Source organism: Pocillopora damicornis, chromosome 11 (assembly GCF_964200805.1).
Source record: "Pocillopora damicornis chromosome 11, jaPocDami1.2, whole genome shotgun sequence".
NCBI lineage: Eukaryota > Metazoa > Cnidaria > Anthozoa > Scleractinia > Pocilloporidae > Pocillopora > Pocillopora damicornis.
In genome coordinates, this window is record NC_142680.1 from 11,337,789 (window position 1) to 11,355,410 (window position 17,622).

The following is a 17,622-nucleotide window of genomic DNA, read 5'->3' on the forward strand; positions in this document are numbered from 1 at the left end:
GGAAACCACGAGCGATTCCTCGCTCAAGAATCAAGCAAAGGAAATTATTTACTACCACTAATAAATCGTTCATTTTCCTTAACAGTTCAATAATACATCGGTGTGGAGAGTCAGGCACCATGCAAGTGAAGACTGTCATCTTCGAGGATATTACAGAAATGATATTGCACGGCTAACCAGTAGTTTTTATGTGTAATATAGATATGCAGTTCGAAATTTTAAAGTTAATATTAAAAAAGAAAGAGATTTCAAGAGGAAAACCCTCCAACTAGATGAAGGGATTTCGTCACTGAAGAAGACAACGCAATGATCCTAGCCACCGCTTAAACCCACACCAATTAGTCCAGAGTCCCTCCGACCGCAGCTTACACGACTGAATGATTTAAAATGCAATTATAGACCTGAAAACTTACCGTGAATAGAAATATAGATATTTTCAGCGGAAATTCCTCCACGATTTTTTGCTTCACAGGTGTACAGACCTGCTTCTTCCTTTGTTATCTTATCAAAAGAGAGAGACATACTGTGTCCTTTAGATAAGTTATTCTTCAGCCAGGTTATCTGTGGCTTAGGCCGACCTTCAATGATTTTAAAAGTCAAATTCACAGTGTCTCCTTCTCTGATTAGATTGCTTGACCCTGAAACACTCACCACTGGTCGAACTTTGAATAAACAAGTAAAAAAGTTAAAACACATTGGCTTAGTTATACACACATAATATACATGTCGTAGAAGGCAATTACAGACAGTGCATTTTAATCTAATAAATTTGAATAACCATATGAAAGTCCTTTTCTAACGGCTAAAAACAATAAATGATTGGAACATATCAAGTGACCTTACAGAGATGTCTATCGGAAAAAAATTAAAGACCCTTAAAAAATATCAAAGATTGTTTTAACCTCAACAAATGAAAAAAAAAAAAAAAAAAAACCAATCTCACCAGCATTATTTGATGAGCAGCTGTTCAGGTATAATTTTTGGCCCTTTTTTAATACCTTCGACTACAATTTAAACTAATCCTAGAAAACAACCTAATTTATTAATATATGTCAAAGTTTTTTGTAAAAAGCAATCTTCAAGAAAGAATTAGCACATAATCAATCATCAGAGCAAGAAAGGATGTTTAGGCGAGGTCTACCACTCGAATTATCATAAAGTCTATAAGGTTACCCAGAATAAAATGTACAAAAGAGAAGACTGAAACAGATATGACAACTGAGTCCAAAACGCATAATTGATTGATACCTTCGCAGAACTGCGATTTCTTTGAGAAGCTTTCTTCACATTTAGTCAAATTGGTGGTGCAGTTGAAATTAGTAGATGTCTCTGATACATTTCCACTTTCTTTATACCATCTACCATAATCATCGCTGTTAGAGTATCCCATTACCATGCACGTCAAATCTTCTTCAACTATATTCCAGGTACTGGTACAAAGCTTTTTCCAGATGCTGTCTGAGTAGATTTCCATTGTACCAACTGATTGTTTTCTCTCCGTTTTAAAGCGCAGAGGAAATACTAATAGAAAAAATAATACAAAAGTATATGTTTACCTTGAGAGGCCCTCTTCAAGATTCTACAGATTATAATTATTGTGGTAATGATATCCCCAAATAGGTACTTAGTTTCATATGTATACCAATTCTAGGTGTGTTAGAAACGTAATCATCAGCCCAAATTTAAATGCTATCTTTCAGGAGCAGCCAATAAAAACATTATTAATACTGCTCGCATCAGACATCCCATACTATTTTATCAAGAACAAGAAATTTGGCGCTCAAATGGAGAATGATACTAAAATAACATAGACATTTGCAATAATAATGAGTGGGATAAGATCATAATAATCACGATAACGATGATGATCCTGATGATAGTAATAAGTGTGAGAATAATAATGATCCTAACTTTATTCAAACTGCAATGTAATGTTAACGCTAATTTTGGACAAAGTCAAGGACTTAGCCTTTTTAATATGGGATCCAATTATGATTAGACCTGCGACCATCGATGATGTCTGTATTTCAATTAATGTTACCCTATGTAATTAAAATTCACATGTACTGATTTTACCATCTGTATGTTACCTTCGTGGCAGCTGGACATTTTGTTACATTCTCTTACAAGTGCTCTGCTCCCATTACAATGTTCCCCGCCATATGCTGGTTCTGGACTTGAACATTCTCTAAACCTTATCTGTATGCCACTAACTGTTTTAGTGCAGATACTCCAGGGACTCCACTCATTCCAACCACCATTGACTAACAATGTTTCAAGAACAAGCAGTTGAGAAACAACTTAAAAACTTTGCCTTCGGAAGAAGCCACTGTGATCAGTTTATTTTCAGAAATTATTATTTTTTTTGCTTTGCTTGAAACTTTCCGAAGGGTTTTGACATTAGCAGGAAAATTTAAAGAAAGCAACAAAACTTTTGAGTCTGTAAAACATGTTTGGACAGAAACTTCTGTCATCTGTCGTCAAGTTCACTATGGAAAAGCAGGTTAATCACAAATTACCCTTTTTAGATGTCCTGATTGACAACCATGACCCTAGTTGCTCTCTAACTAGGGTTTACCGCAAGAAAACTTTCACTGGGTTACTAACTAATTATTTCAGCTTCACCTCATTAAGACACTCGTTCATAGGGCTTACAAGATTAATAACAGCTGGTTAGGGTTTCACGAGGACATTAACAAACTTACTAATATTCTAAAAAAGAATCTTTTCCCTGCCCATTTCATCAAGAAGATTATAAACCGTTACATCACTGGGACCCAAAGCAATCATCATCCCCTGGGGTTCGCTTCCCACCACTTCACCTACGTTTTACTTTAAGTTACCCTACATAGGCCACTTTTCTGCTATCACTCAAAAAAAGGTCCGCCATTTATTAAGCGCTATAGCAATGACTTGGATATTAAACTTGTTTTCTCTTCCTTCAAAATCGGTAACTTGTTTGGTGTGAACGACCCTGCATGTCCCTGACGCGCTCCATTCACGTGTGGTTTATAAGTTTGTATGTGCTGGCTGTAATGCCTGTTATGTCGGTAAAACCTGCCGGCAGTTTTCCACACGTGTTAGTGAGCACTTAGTCAGTGACAGGGCCTCTCACATTTTCAGGCATCTGAAAGATTCTCCACATTGTCGCGCTTTGCATGTTTTAGATCACGCCTCTACCAGCTTTCAACTTAGGATAAAAGAGGCTATTCATATTCAAATAGAACAACCATCCTTGAATCAACAATTACGTCATGTAAATCTAAAATTATCCTTTTAATTTTCGCATTTTCATGCTTTACCTCTTTTCTTGTTGTCACTATTTATCATAATTAGCACTGTTCTACTTACTACATGATTCAACTTACAATGCTTTGCATAGTAATTAACTGAAGATGACAGAAGTTTCTGTCGTAACATGTTTTACCAACTCAAAAGTTTTGTCGCTTTCTTTAAAATATATATTATTATCATTTAAGTCCTGTATCAAGGGTTCTGTTAACTCTTAAATATGAGAATTAATATTGCATATGGCGGATATTGCAAATTGCTAATTCATTCAACATTTTGACCGTTTCAAATAAGAATAAGGCATGAAAGAATCTTTAAAAATCTTAATACCAGCATATGGTAGAAACCTTGCAACTACTAAACATTGATATTTATAAAACCATGTAACCTCGTAAGACTTCGTCCATAGCACCACCATCCATCCCAGCTTGGGGGTGGATTTGTACAACTGCGTACTCGGTCCTGCGATCCACCACCGCAAGTTAGGCTGCACCTCCCCCATGACCCCCAGGATGACCAACCACCATCAACTATATTTATATAAGAACTTTAAATGATTGACAAGTTCAAGTGGCTCTAAATAGAAGAACTGCCTGCCAATATTGAAAATTGCATGCATACATTCAACATCTTGACCGTTTCTAATTAGAATAGGGCACGAAAGAAACTCTACAGAATCTCAATACCAGCTTACGGTAGAAACCTTGCAACTACTAAACATTGATATCTCTACGCTGATATTGCAAATTGCATGCGTATGTGATGCTGATTCATTAAACCTTATGAATGAAGCATATAATGATAAGGCATGAACCGAACTTTATCAAATCTAAATATCAGCGTATAGAAAAAACCTTGCAACTACTAAACATTAATATCTATAAAACTATGTAAATTAACATTTGTGCAACTGCACTCTCGACTTTGCGATCCAACACGGCAAATTAGGCTGCACCTCTCCCATGACCCCAAGGATGACCAGTCACCATTAACTATGTGTACATCAGAACTTCAATTGATTATCAAGTAAACGTGACTCTAAATAGGAGAACTACCTGCCAATATTACAAATTACATGCACGAAACATTGCCCATTCATTCGAGTTCATGAGTTATAACTGTGGTAACAGATGGCTGGTATTTTCCACGCTCACTTGCGTGTTATGGAGACTACACATACTAATGTTAGGGTGTAAAAGGTTAAAGAATGATGATTGTGATACAAGTACAGACGATTAGAAAGCCTCTTTTTGTAATCCAAAATTTTTTCAGTAAAACAAGCAGACAATTTAATAATGAACTTTAATATAAACAGACAATTGTTCAGAAATTTCACCAAATCCTCGCAAAAAGGAACAAGCCAGATTCTCATTAACTATTATGTAAAGTATGAAGACGGCTCTCATGAGGGTGATAACTTTATAGGATTGTTGAATTATGAGGATGTTAAGACTTTATCGATACTGCATATAACGGTACTTATTGCACCATATCCTCATGAAAAGGAACAAGCCAAGCTCTCGTAAATAATTATGTAAAGTATGAAGATGCTTACAAGCTGATTCATTCTACAAAATTCTCATGAAAAGTAAAAGGATGGTACCAATTGTGAAAAGAAAGTAATCATCTGAAAAGTAAATTTTATTCATTCTCATAATAAACAGTTAGCAGAATCCTTGATAGAATTCTCAATAAAAGTAATGAGATTCAATTGCAAAACAACCTTTTGAAAGTAAAACAAATTCCCCATTCTCCAGGATGCTAATTTAATATCATGTCAACAATTAATGTAAATCATCAAAATAGCCAGGCTGATATTTTGAACTGATTCCATTCTGGTAACATGCCATTAATATGAAAGGAAATCAGGTTATTTTTGTATTATTAAAGTGGTCACTTTATGCACACCAAAGAATATATGGAGGACTTAAATGATAATAATAAATATCATGTGATAAAATGTAAAGAAAAGGTCATTTTTCTTATATCAATAATGATGTTAATTTGAAATCACTGGTGATCCATGCCATCTGATTGACTCTCATGGGCGTGACAAACATCACAACATGGATTAATTATGATGTGATTAAAACTTAATCATTACTGCATATTACGGTAGTTACTGCACCATATCCTCATGAAAAGGAACAAGTCACATTCTCATCAACCATTATGTAAAGTGTGAAGACACTTACCAGCTGATTTGTTCCACAAAATACACATGAAAAGTAAAAGGATAGTATTAATTTTGAAAAGAAATTATTCTAGGGATTAATTTTATTCATTCTCATACTGAAGAGTTACCAAAATCCTTGATAGAATTCTCAATTAAAGTAAGGAGATTCAATTAAAAAAACAACAACAACAACAACAATCTATGAAAGTAAAATGAATTCACCATTCTCCGGGGTGCTCATTAAATATCATGTCAACAATCAATGTAAATCATCAGAATAGCCAGGCCGATTTTTTTTTACCAATTGCATTCTAGCACTAATATGAAAAGAAATCAGGTTATTTTTGTGTTGTCTTAGTAGTTATTTTCATGCACTAAAGAATATATAATTAGATGACTTAAATGATAGTAATGAATACAACGTGAAGAAAAGTCATTTTTCTTATATCAATAATGATAGTATTTTTAAATCACTAATGATCCGTCCCTTTTGATCGGCTTTCATGGGCGTGATGAACTTTATAGGACTGATTAACTATGAGGATGTTATTAGAACTTTATCAATACTGCAAATAACGGTTCTTATTGCACCATATCCTCGTGAAAAGCAAAGAGCCAAGCTCTTGTTAACCATTATGTAAAATATGAAGACACTTACAATCTGTTTCGTTCCACAAAATCCACATGAAAAGTAAAAGGATAGTATTCATTGTGAAAAGAAAGAAATCATCTGAGGGATTAAGAGAGTGTCTTTGTAAGAGCGGTCCAGTCGATTTTGCTTGAGACACGGATTTCGCTCATTTCTTGGGTGTTGTAAGACATTCATGTACCTATACTAAAACCACAATCCGTTTGATCGGATCTCTTTATTTTTCAGAGTTTTACGGAAATTAAACTTCGCTCGAGCGAAGGCTTGTCGTGACACTTTTCAAGACTTTAATTTAAGACAACTTTGGAGGACAATTTACAAAAAAACTACGGAACTCAGCAAAAAATAAATACCCCAGCCATGTATTTTAACTCTATCTTATCTATCGAGGCGACTTTCGTGAACATCACGTTTCAATCAAGCAAAGAGGAAGACTTGAATGACACCTTATCGGTTCGCCTAAGTCACACACGCCAAAACCGATCAAAATACGTCATAAAAGCACATGGGACTCAGATCCACCTTATCACAAACTCACGTTTGATTGCATAAAACATTAACAAATGGCCTTATCGATCCGTTTGCTCTTAAAATTTTTTAGATTTCAACAGAAAATCCCAAAGCTTAACCGATTAAAGTGTCAGGCCTAAAACTGAGTACAGTATGGGCCACTTCTATCACTATTCAATGTACATGTTCCTGTAGCTTGATGATTAAAGCCAAGTCTTACCTAACTTGAGGTTAACGTGAGAACAGCAGTTGGGCACAGTAATATTCACTCCTTCGAATTTTGTTTTTTCCTCGGATGTCCGTGTATTGAGCTTTTTAGATATCACCCGAACTTCCTTAAACGATTCCCAGCCATTTAATGGCCAAATGTCTCACTCATGCCTCGATGTTTGCTTTTTCTAAAGACAAATGAACGCTTGGTGGCGAGTACGTTGGTGGCGAGATCGTTCCTTGGTGGCGAGTCTGCTTGGTGGCGAGGTAACTGGATACCGTTTCCAAGGCTCCTCCTGGCTCGACACATCAAAGTGCACACAAAAATGGCAGCTACGCAGGCAATAGGAGAAATTCTAACTTGTTTCAGCTTTTTTCTTTAAAGGCTTTTAAAAGCCAGGGGTGATAGCTATGTCCCTTTTGAATTGGTTAAGAACTTAAAATTTGAAAACAATTCGCCTGTTCCAGGTGTTCAGTCAGTAAAACAGAGCACAATAGTGAACAGCACAAAGTAGCAGCAGAGCGAAAGTAGAATCAAGGTTTTCACTTTTATCCAACTCAACCCAAAACCTCCCTCCTCTTTTCGCTCTGCCGCTACTGTCGCTCAGTTTACCATCTGGTCCATTATTCTAACTAAACTGCTTGAACAGGGTGTAGGACATGCGTTTCTCTTTTCACAGGAAGGTTTGAAAAACGTCAGGGAGAAGTTTGACGGGGGTTTGGCATTAATAATGAATACTAGACCCCTTGCAGACCTCTTACCAGATTGCGTCACACAAGGCCTCATATTTTCCCGCGAGCAAAAAACCGCTCGTGCGGAAACGCTTATTCCTTTACTGCCTGAGGGAAATACCAAATTTTTCTAAAATGAGAACGATGAACCATTAGACCACGTATAATATATCATTTCAAAGGTGCTTTCAGGGGTATGCTATAACGACACTAACAGGCGAGGAGGATGTAACTAAAAATACTGAGAAGTGTTTGAAGTGAAAAATAATAAAAAAGGTTGAAATTTTACGTTTGCCTTGAACATATAAGGTAAATACCACTAAACTATAGCTTAAATTGTAGTTCCTAGAGCATTGCTTGTTGTGAGATATCACCTTGACCAATACAGTAAAAAGACAAAAAGTTTCAAAAGTTGAAGGGTGGTATATCAAGTGTTATATTGGAGGGAGCTATGCTTTTGTATCCTCAATATGCATCTTGTGCCATATGGCACTCTTGGGCATTAAAGGGAATCATTATACTGAGGGTCTGCTGACAGACCACAGGCTAACAAACAATCCTTTACTTTATGTTTCTTGATTCCTTACTTTTATTTGGAATTTCATTTCCAGATAAAATCATTATAAATTAATTAAGGTGATTTAAAAAATTTTTTGGATCCATGTATAACCAGCCTGACTTCTGATGATGATGTGCTATTTCACATTCATTTTTTCCCTTCAAATTTTCTTATAATCCTAATAAATAATATTGAGGTCATCCACCCTAAAATGTAAAATTCTTCATGATAATTTTAAACCTGTGAACTGTTTCAAACTGTTTCAAACTGGTGCAATTCTTCAAACTCCTGGCTTGAAATTTTGTTTTTCAGTATTTCATAGTAGTGTTTAGAAGGTCTTGGACTGATGCATTCTTGCAATACAGGGAATTATGTAGTGTAAGACCAGCTCTTGTATAAGACCCAGTCATTAGCAAAATCCAGTCTGGAATAGCTTGAATGACTTCTTTCAGGAAAGGTGAAGATGACTCTTTACCGTGAATATAATGAGCTGCCACATTAAAGTCTAACAGATTGCTCTTGGCCAGGAGGTGTCTTTTTGGCTGAAATGATATTTAAATGCAAAGAATCTTAGGATATATAAGCCTGAGAGCAGGCGCTTGCTGTCAGCACTGCAGGACCCATGTTTCTCTGCCCAAGGGAATATTTGAGTCAGGTCGGGGAGGGGGTTCACCAGGGCTCAAGTCAAGTCACGTGAAAGACAACTAGCCCAAAGTCATGTTGCCCAAAACCAGAGTAAAGTTGCCTGAAACTTTTAGTCTTGTTGCCAGAAATCCTGAGTCATGTTGGCCGAAGAAACAAATACTGAAAAGAAACTAACAGGCTGTAAATGGGTAACGAATTTGAGAAATCTTTATCAATAAAGTGCTGTTTGTTCCTAATAATGCGATGAAGATGATGATCAGAAAAGAAATATGTACTAGTGACAACAACAAAATGAAGCATTGTTCATTTGATATGAACTTGTTTTGGACCCACAAATGTTTTGTGAATTTGAGAAATCTTTATCACTCATGCAGTGTTCATTTCCACCAACACCATGAAGACTTTGACTAGTACACAGAAAGCAATCATTTAGTCAGAACTGAAATATGTTTGAGTAATGACCCTAAAAGCATTGTTCAGCTCTGTAACAACAATATGAAGCATTGTTCATTTCTATAACAACAAAACTGAGTCTTGCACTGTTTAAAAGGTGTACATTTCTTAAAGACTGTGGTGCTGTGTTACTCAATGCCTCATATTTTCCCGCAGGTGAAGAAACACTCATGCCATAGCACTTATAATAAGGACCTGCTCACTCTCTTGGTATAGCTTTCTATACAGTCGTTGCTCTGACAACAATAACTACCCTAACTACCACATAAGTGAGTCTTTAAATATATATATATATATATATATATATATATATATATATATATATATATATAATTTGCACAATGGAGAATGTGCTTCCTTTTTCAACGCTTTATTAAAGACCCGACGCGTTTCGGCATTTGCCTTCCTCAGGGGCCTTAACATGCAATTGTTACAGAGTCGTAATTGGTTAATTGTGTGACGTAGTACAGTGCATGTTGCTTAATTAAATGCTGAGTAAAATCTCTCGTAAACAATTAGTGTTTCTAATTGGTTAACAGTTTTAAAACCTTTATAACGTATGTTATAAACAATTTATGTACCTAAAACTTTATAAAGGTTTTCGCGTAAAAGCTTTATCCAGTTCTTTTGTTTAGTCCATATGGCTGAAAGGAGTTTAATGTTCTTTGCCAAAAAATCTCTCTTTCTCTAAGAACTTCTTTCTTTTTGTCAGTCTCTAAATGATCTTTTCGGATTTGCTCTATAATGGTTATGGTAACATTATTGTTAAAGTCGTGAGTTCGTTTGTTATGTAAAAAGTGTTCCGTGAGTTCGCAGCTACTCACTCCCTTTTTAATATGGTTTCTGTGATTGTTTAACCGTAGGTTAAATGCAGTTTCGCTTTTGCCAATGTATTGAAGTTTGCAAATGTTGCACTCGATTATGTAAATGATCCATGACGATTGGCAGTCCACTGTACGAAATATGGTATAGGTCTTGTTGTTATTGGGACTGGTGAAAGTTGTGGTCTGGTTGATCTTTTTACACCAACTACACTTCGTTCTTTCACATGATCTACATCCCTTTGGTATCAAATTCTGAGGTGTTTCATTTACAAATCTTGAACGAACAAGTCTGTCTCGTAGACTTTTCGGTCGTCGGTAAGCTACTAAAGGTGGCTTGTTGAAGATGAGTGATAATCTTTCTTTTGATTTGAGAAAGTTCCAATTTCGTTTAGCGTTGAGCTTCTGGTGAGTCGGACAATTACAGTATTAATCATGCTCGTGATTAACAAATCAGACTCCCGCCTTGCGGTCGTCTGATTTTGTAAGCTTCTAGGCGGGAGTCTGATTTGTTAATCACGAGCATGATTAATACTGTAATTGTCCGACTCACCAGAAGCTCAAGCAATAGTTCCCAAGGCCCCACATCAGTACCATGAGAATAGTAAATAAAGTACACAACTCTGTCTCCACCATCTTGAATTGGTAAAAGGGGACCGAGGGAAGAGGTCAGCAAATCTACGTCACTAGCAGGTGATACGTATACAGCCATGTGATCAGGACCTAAGGCAGTGAGAAGTCAGACACTAGTGAGATATGAATGCATGACATAATAATGAAAGGAGAAATTAGATGCTGGTCACTTCAAGGGGTCAAAGGGTTAAAAGAGAGAAACCTGACCTAATATTGAGAATGTAAATGAGTAAACTTGATCCTGTTTCTTCCTATGTAGCAATTTCACTTCCATTGGAGATGTTTTGACTTGGGGTGGAGGACCAGGGAGATACCAAGATTTTCTGATTGCAAATATAACACTTCACAGTTAAACAGAATTATAAATTTAACTAGACAGTAGTTTTAAATATTCAGAATGGTAATTAAATAAATTCAGAGTTAAGTTCATGCAGGATTCTTTCTCTATATATAGGATCTATGGAACAAGTATAACAAATCACCTAGTAAATGTCACAAACTAAATGCTATAGGTATTTTGGAGTAACAGTGAAAGAAAAAAAGTGCAACGGCTCATGGTACCTATTGTTTACTTTAGCTTTGTTATCAAGTAGCTGTGAAAGTGCTCCTTAAAGATTCAAGGATAAGTAAGCAAAGTAAATAATCACATATGGTATGAAAGGAAGATCAACACTTAGATAACACATGGTACCCATTTTTTAGCCAGTTGATTAATTAAGCAAAATTGGATCATGATGATGTACAAGCTCTGAAAATCTGAAAATCTGGGCACATAGAGCTACTGTTTCACCAGAATATTTCTGTGCCATTTTCTGTTGACCCCTCCCTTTCCAGAGTTAAAGCAAGGCTATGTATTTTTCTGCCCAACTTGCCTAACATATTAAGTTAGCAAAGCCTGACAGCTTGTATTCTATTCCATACTTTTCTTTGATGAAATTCCAGTGAATTGGCCATGCACTGAATGACCAGAGACCAACAGATAAACATTGAATGAGAAAGTGCCACATACCGCATGAGATGCCTCAATGGCAGGTAATAAGGAAAACCTCCATAAACTCCGTCCTGAGGTGCAGGCAAAGCTTTCTTAAACATGGGTATATCACTGAATGGGTGTATGCCAAGATAGTCCAGTGGAGTGATCTAGGCACCTGCATCTTGTTGAACCACTTCACCAGCATTATTGTAAAATGTTCTTGATGTGTGCTGCATGTAGAAAAAATGTTGATAAGAGGTTTGACTGAAAAACATCTTTTGGTTGGTGTCATCAGTGGTGTGAATATATCCACTATTCAATGGTTGAATAAATGGTTGTGAAAATGTAAACTCCTGTATGATTTTAGAACCCTCAAAAAATAATAATCTATGCTGAAGGCTTGAATAATTAAAATGCAAGCATGCACAGTGTCAGGGCTTTGCAACTTGCATTTTCAGAAAATCCTGGCTGGGGAAGTTGAGACATGTTTCAAAAGAAAAGGCTTCAACTTTGTTTGAAGTTGTTTCAGGTCATTGTAAGAATAAAGGAAATGATCATCGCTTAAGGAAGTTCTTGATTATCAAACATATTCTCCTTGTCAGTACTATAGGAAATGCAAAGAGATCTGGTGTAAAGGGTTAAACTTTTTATATGAGAACCTCTGATCTGAATACAATTTTTGTCTGTTCATTCTGCTCACTTCAATCTGGAGACTAGCATACTATTTGTTTGTTCACATTGTCTTGTTACCACCAAAATTGGCTAAAACAGTTAAATTGGACAAAACACACAAATTAGCTGAATAAGTTCAACTGGTAAAAGTGGTCAAATTAGCTGAGTAGGTTAAACTAAGAAAGATGATGAATGGTGCCAATTTCCTCACTTGCAGCCAAGGGCTGAATTGCGGAGGAACCAGAGAGGTGAGATCGGACGTCAGCATATTAAAGGCGCCTCTGACAGCCGCTTCAGTCCATTGTGATCACACCTCACCCACCCAGACATACGACGGCACAAATCGAGATAGACCACAACACCGGGCACTACGTGCCCTACTCTTTGCAAACAGTGCGTGCGTTCTTTTACATCCCACAATTTATTTGTAACATAGAAGGGTTGTGAGACAGGACCTCCGGCTTTACGTCTTATCCGAGAGACGAAGCAAAGTGGGTAAAGCATCTTGCTTAAGGATACAGTGACATGCCCCTGGTAGGACTTGAACCCGGGCCCTTCGACCCAGAGTCCAGCGCACTAACCACTGGACCACTGACGCCCCACTAAACAAATTGCACAGATACGCTAAATTTGTTTCGGTGGTTAAAATAGTCAAATATGCTGATTTGCTTCCACTAGAAAAAATGCAAAAACTAGCTGAATTAGTGCAACTAAAAAAATAGTTCAATTAGCTGAAACAGTTGGTACAATCCTGCAGGAAAAAGACACTTGTGAGAACAAAAGTTTGTGTAAGTAATGATTGAATGAATATCATCTTACCTGAAAGAACACCCTTTTAGGGCACTGGTTGATGGCTGAGTAAGGAAATGACAGTCCTGAGAGCGATATAACCATTCCTACAGTGGTAACAAACAGAAGAAATATGGCTGGAAGCTTGAGGTTTCCCAGAACATACACAATGCTAACCTAGAAAAAAGGTAAATTTAAATTATACAAGCATATTAGAACTTTGTGGGAGATGTGTTGGCCAAATGGTTCGCTTGCTGAACTCTAAGTTGAGAGGAGGTCTGGCTTTGAGACCTGGCCAGGTCATTGGGTTGTGTTATTGAGCGAGAAACATACCACTTTCTCAGTGCCCCTCTTTCTCTCTCACTCTCCATCCAGGGCTCAGTTGTTCAAAGCTGGGTTAAGATAACCCAGGGTCAGTGTGAAATCTGATTTCAGATCATTCAGGAGAATTCTTTTGAGGATTGAATGCTCTAAAAAGCATAGAGAAAATTATCCCCAAAAAAGGCTTTTAAACAAAGGAATAAAGAAACCAAGAATAAAATGTAAACCTACACTGTATGTTAGCACTAATCACCTTTCAAACAATTGGGCCCAGAATTAAGAGAAGGTACCAACCAAATTTGTCAGGGAAGCCTGATAAAATTCTGGGGGGGGGGGGGGGGGGTTATCCTTGTGATGGACTGGTATCACATTCAGGGGGGTTGCTTGGCTCAAGTACAAACTTTCCCTTAATTATCTTCTTATCAGAATTTTAACAGTATTTAATCAGCAAATTGATTGAATTTCACTGAGCACACTCACCATATAAGAAGTCAACAGCAAAACTCCAAAGGCACACAGGACATTTATAAAGACATCTGGGGGTGTTTGTGTTCCAGCTCGACCCATAATAGGCATAAAGACATCAAACATAGCAAATGTCAAATACATACAGAACTGAACAGGTACTAGTGTAGCTAAGAGATACATAAACAAAACGCTCCAACATTTTCATGACTTGTCTTTGCAGTTAATACATTGTCCCATATAACAACTCGTATAATCAGTGGAAAGATGATGAAGAGCAATGGTAAATGTGCTGAAGCCAGGCGATAATATGACATTATCAACATGACTATTGTCCAGACAAGGAAAGCAGCATAAAATGTTTCTACTTCTTTCTTCACAAGTTGGTTAGATATCCTTTCCTTGAGAGGAATGTTGTCTTCTTTCTTCTCTGACACAGCTTTTTCCTGAGGAAAAAAAAAATTGAAAACACTATCTTTTGGTAAATGTAATTTCCATCTTCATTTTTGGATCTGTGACTAGTCCTCAATAAATTTATAAGATTTTTGAAGCTGATGCTGAGATGCAGTATGGCAAAGTATCCCATAAAAAGAAAAAAGATGCAGTCCAAACTTAAACTGGTAGGAAATGCTTATGCATAGCCCATTGTTGTTGGTTTTTTTGGCTTGATTTGACTTTTAACCTGTTCCGCTTCACTGGAAGCATAACAAGTGTGCATAGCCACTGTTCTCCCTTATTTTAAGTAAAAGAGGTATGTTAAATTTTCAGACCAATCCTTTAAAATGTTGAATTTTCCAGAATATTAAGTGATTTTAGGCGGTAACAAGGGGTGCTACTAGTGATGAATTTTACCAGTTACTGCCTGAAAAGGAGGACACTACATAGCTCAGTGCTACAAATTCTGCCAAAAGAAACTGAAAGCAGAGTTCGAAATGAAAATATAAATTTCGGTTCTTTGTTCTTTTCATATGTTGAACAATCAAACCAATGAATTAAGACATTGATAAATCTTTAACCTGACAAAATAAAATTCACTTTCAATGGAGACAAATAATGAGATTCAAATGAGTGCAAACAAAGACTTGAGATGATCAGTTCGCCACAAGTACATTATGCAGACCAAAAAGGAGGCAAAACAATACTAACTTTTCTGTTGACCCATTAAACCCTTAGGGAGACTAGCATCTCATTTCTCCCCATGCTGTCCAGGTGTTTCAAAATGTATTGAAGTAGGCATTAGATGCAGCAAAAGTATGTGAGTGGGAAAAGTTCATTAAAAAGGCCAAAAGGTGATTATTTTGATCAGAGTAACCAGGGACATGTTATCAAGTATATGGTGAAACTCTGGCAGTCAACAGCTTGTCTTGAAGTCCATGAGTGTCACCCCCAGATCAAATATATTGGTCTTAAGAAGGAAGGAAATTGTCAAATTTTCTTTGCTTGTCACTAAATTGACAATTAAATTGTGTCTACCTTTACCACAATAGACTTCTTAATGAGAAAATGAACCAAACCAATGCCCAGTAGAGATGGTGCTGTGTATAATGCCAAGAGTAGGTAGGGTCGGCAGTACCAAGTTAGTGAGTGACCTGAGTATGTCAGAAGGACACCTACAGCCACAGAAAATGATGTTCCAACTATCCATGAGAGTAATAGGATGAACAGAGAGATGATAAGGTCTCCTACACCAGATGTGAGTCTTAATACTTTGCCTGATGAAAAACAACAGTTAAAAAGAGTGTTAAGGACAGCTTTCAGTTGCAGTGTACTTTAAGATCCATAATCTTGTAAAAATTGTATGACACCCCTCGTCTATGCCATTTCTCCTATCACAATAGGAAACTGGCTTTACAGAAAATTGAAAATGTTGACAATTTTACCAACATGCATGGAAACAATGAACAGAATATAAATAAAAGCTTACCGGTCCTAAAAATGACCTAATCACATTTTATGAAATGCTCTAAAAGAGTTGATAAAAAAAAAAAACCACCCACTGTTACCTTGTTTATTTTGTGTAGCTTTGATTTTTTTTCAGACTACAAAACTTTGATTAATTCACACATGGAAAAGAAGATGTACTCAGGTCAGCTTTAAGGCCTATGCTCCCATAGCTCATTGTACAAAATTTAGAAAATGTAGAATGTTAATAATAGATATCTACTTGTAAATTATGCCCTACCCTCTTCAAAGATGGTTCTCTTTGCTGGAAAATGAAGGAATTTTTTCATAAGACAAAGAACTGCCACAAAAGCCAATGTCAGATTTATCACCAAACCAATTCTTTCAGGATAATGTACCACAAAAATTCCCAGAAAGTCAAAAAACACCATGGAACCATGACAATACCCTCCAGGGTCAGCCAGAAATGGTGAGTTAGCTATGCTCTTGACCAAAGCCAGTATGTTATTACCAGCACACTGAATAGAGCCTGGAGTAACAGCAGCTGGTGTATTGTAATTTGTGTGATAAACATAACCATTGGCAATATAGGCAAGGTCCATTCCTACACATCAGAAAATTATTAGTATACTAACCAGATTGGTTCAATGCAAAAGAGATTTTCACTAAGATTACAAACAATCAGTCAATAAGGTAATCAGTGAATAATGAATTGATCAAATACTAACCAGTCATTCAGTCAGTTAAGGAGCATTTCATTCATTCATTCAGTCGGTCAGTCAGTAAGTCAGTCAGTAAGTCAGCCAGTCAGTCATTCAATCAGTCAGTCAATCTGTCAGTGTGAAAGAGTAATTCAGTCAGTAGGTCAGTAAGTTGTTCAGTAAGCCAGCCATCAAGTTGTTTATTCAATCATTCATTCAGACAATCAGTCAATAAGTCATTTATTCCCTTAGTCAGTCATTCAGTCATTCAATCAGTCTCTAGGTGTCAGTCTATAATTCAGATACCTGGTACTTAGCCAAAGTCCCTGTAAATCCTGAAATCAGTGTCACTACGTATGATTCCACTCTGAAAGACATCTTGGCCCAGAGCTTGTGCACAGGGGTGTGGGACTACCTCTGAATATGTCTTGATCAGCCAAGGATGTTCAGAACCTGCCTGAAATAACACTTCCCTTCCACCTGGATTGAAAAGATAAATCAACTAAAATCAACCAAAATAATAACATAATTACAGGAGTATAAGTGGGTAAACAAAAATTGTCAGGAAAGTCTAATGAAATGCTGGAGCTAACCTGTATTATGACCACTGTGAAATAATTTAAGTGAATTTTGTGGAGTCTCTAGGCACAGTGGCACACCATGCCTTGCTTTACCCTTTCCTAGCTTCCCTTTTTTTCTTGCTTTTACCTCATGCCCTTGCATGGCTTATGCACTGCTCACACTTGTTTTCATTTTTATATCCACAGATTGCTCAAATATCTCTTCCAAACATTCCTGAATTGTAGAAATCTGTCATAAATTTTAAGTGTTCATTTGAACACAGTTCATCTAGATTGTTCGATACATATTATTACAACTGTAACATATCCTGCTAAAATGGCAATTTTAAATATTTTATGTCCCTGTCAAAGGACAGTCAGTGGAAAAAGTTTCAAGCCTAACTCTTGTACTTGCCTCTAAACCAAGGCAAATAGTTGCGTCATTTTTCCATTCTTCCAAATTTTGCCACTTTATTGTACTGTTGATATGGCTTCACACGTAAGCCCGTGAGAATCCATGATGCACACAAACTTTTTCTTCCCATTATTACCAAAGCCAC

General features: G+C 36.7%; 3 protein-coding genes across 4 annotated transcripts in view; all 3 read right to left on the reverse strand.

Annotated features, from left to right (window-relative positions):
• The window catches only part of LOC149037515 (hemicentin-1-like), a 58,376-nt gene that overhangs the window by 13,453 nt on the left and 27,301 nt on the right, over nt 1–17,622 (reverse strand). The window lies entirely within an intron of this gene.
• LOC149037516 (SCO-spondin-like) lies at nt 414–3,420 on the reverse strand. The gene is made up of 4 exons (XM_089188341.1): nt 3,369–3,420; nt 2,091–2,264; nt 1,249–1,521; nt 414–501 (listed from the first exon to the last, which is right to left on the reverse strand). The coding sequence occupies exons 1-4, from the start codon at nt 3,418–3,420 to the stop codon at nt 467–469; spliced, it is 534 nt and encodes a 177-aa protein (XP_089044467.1). The 3' UTR covers nt 414–466.
• On the reverse strand, nt 10,600–16,982 carry LOC149037517 (endoplasmic reticulum metallopeptidase 1-like). Of its 2 annotated transcripts, XM_089187806.1 has the most exons (5): nt 16,809–16,982; nt 16,082–16,405; nt 15,373–15,611; nt 13,915–14,345; nt 13,148–13,290 (listed from the first exon to the last, which is right to left on the reverse strand). In XM_089187806.1, exons 2-4 carry the CDS (start codon nt 16,401–16,403, stop codon nt 14,070–14,072), a joined length of 837 nt encoding a protein of 278 aa, XP_089043932.1. In that variant the 5' UTR covers nt 16,404–16,405; nt 16,809–16,982; the 3' UTR covers nt 13,148–13,290; nt 13,915–14,069. The 2 variants fall into 2 exon arrangements, with proteins under 2 accessions (XP_089043933.1, XP_089043932.1); XM_089187807.1 differs by lacking the exons at nt 15,373–15,611; nt 16,082–16,405; nt 16,809–16,982 and adding exons at nt 10,600–10,769; nt 10,887–11,882 and having other exon boundaries at nt 13,144–13,290; nt 13,915–14,127.

Bases quoted from the DNA above. Each gene is read 5' to 3' on its own strand.
- LOC149037516 (XM_089188341.1), bottom strand. From the start codon at position 3,420: ATGTTACGACAGAAACTTCTGTCATCTTCAGTTAATTACTATGCAAAG. The intron at 1,522-2,090 runs GTAACATACAGA...TTTTTCTATTAG, and splicing joins AATGTCCAGCTGCCACGAAG to TATTTCCTCTGCGCTTTAAA. The intron at 502-1,248 runs GTATCAATCAAT...TCTTTTGATAAG, and splicing joins GAAATCGCAGTTCTGCGAAG to ATAACAAAGGAAGAAGCAGG.
- LOC149037517 (XM_089187806.1), bottom strand. From the start codon at position 16,403: ATGGACCTTGCCTATATTGCCAATGGTTATGTTTATCACACAAATTAC. The intron at 15,612-16,081 runs GTAGGGCATAAT...GTTTTTCATCAG, and splicing joins GAGAACCATCTTTGAAGAGG to GCAAAGTATTAAGACTCACA. The intron at 14,346-15,372 runs GTAGACACAATT...TTTTTTCCTCAG, and splicing joins AGAAGTCTATTGTGGTAAAG to GAAAAAGCTGTGTCAGAGAA.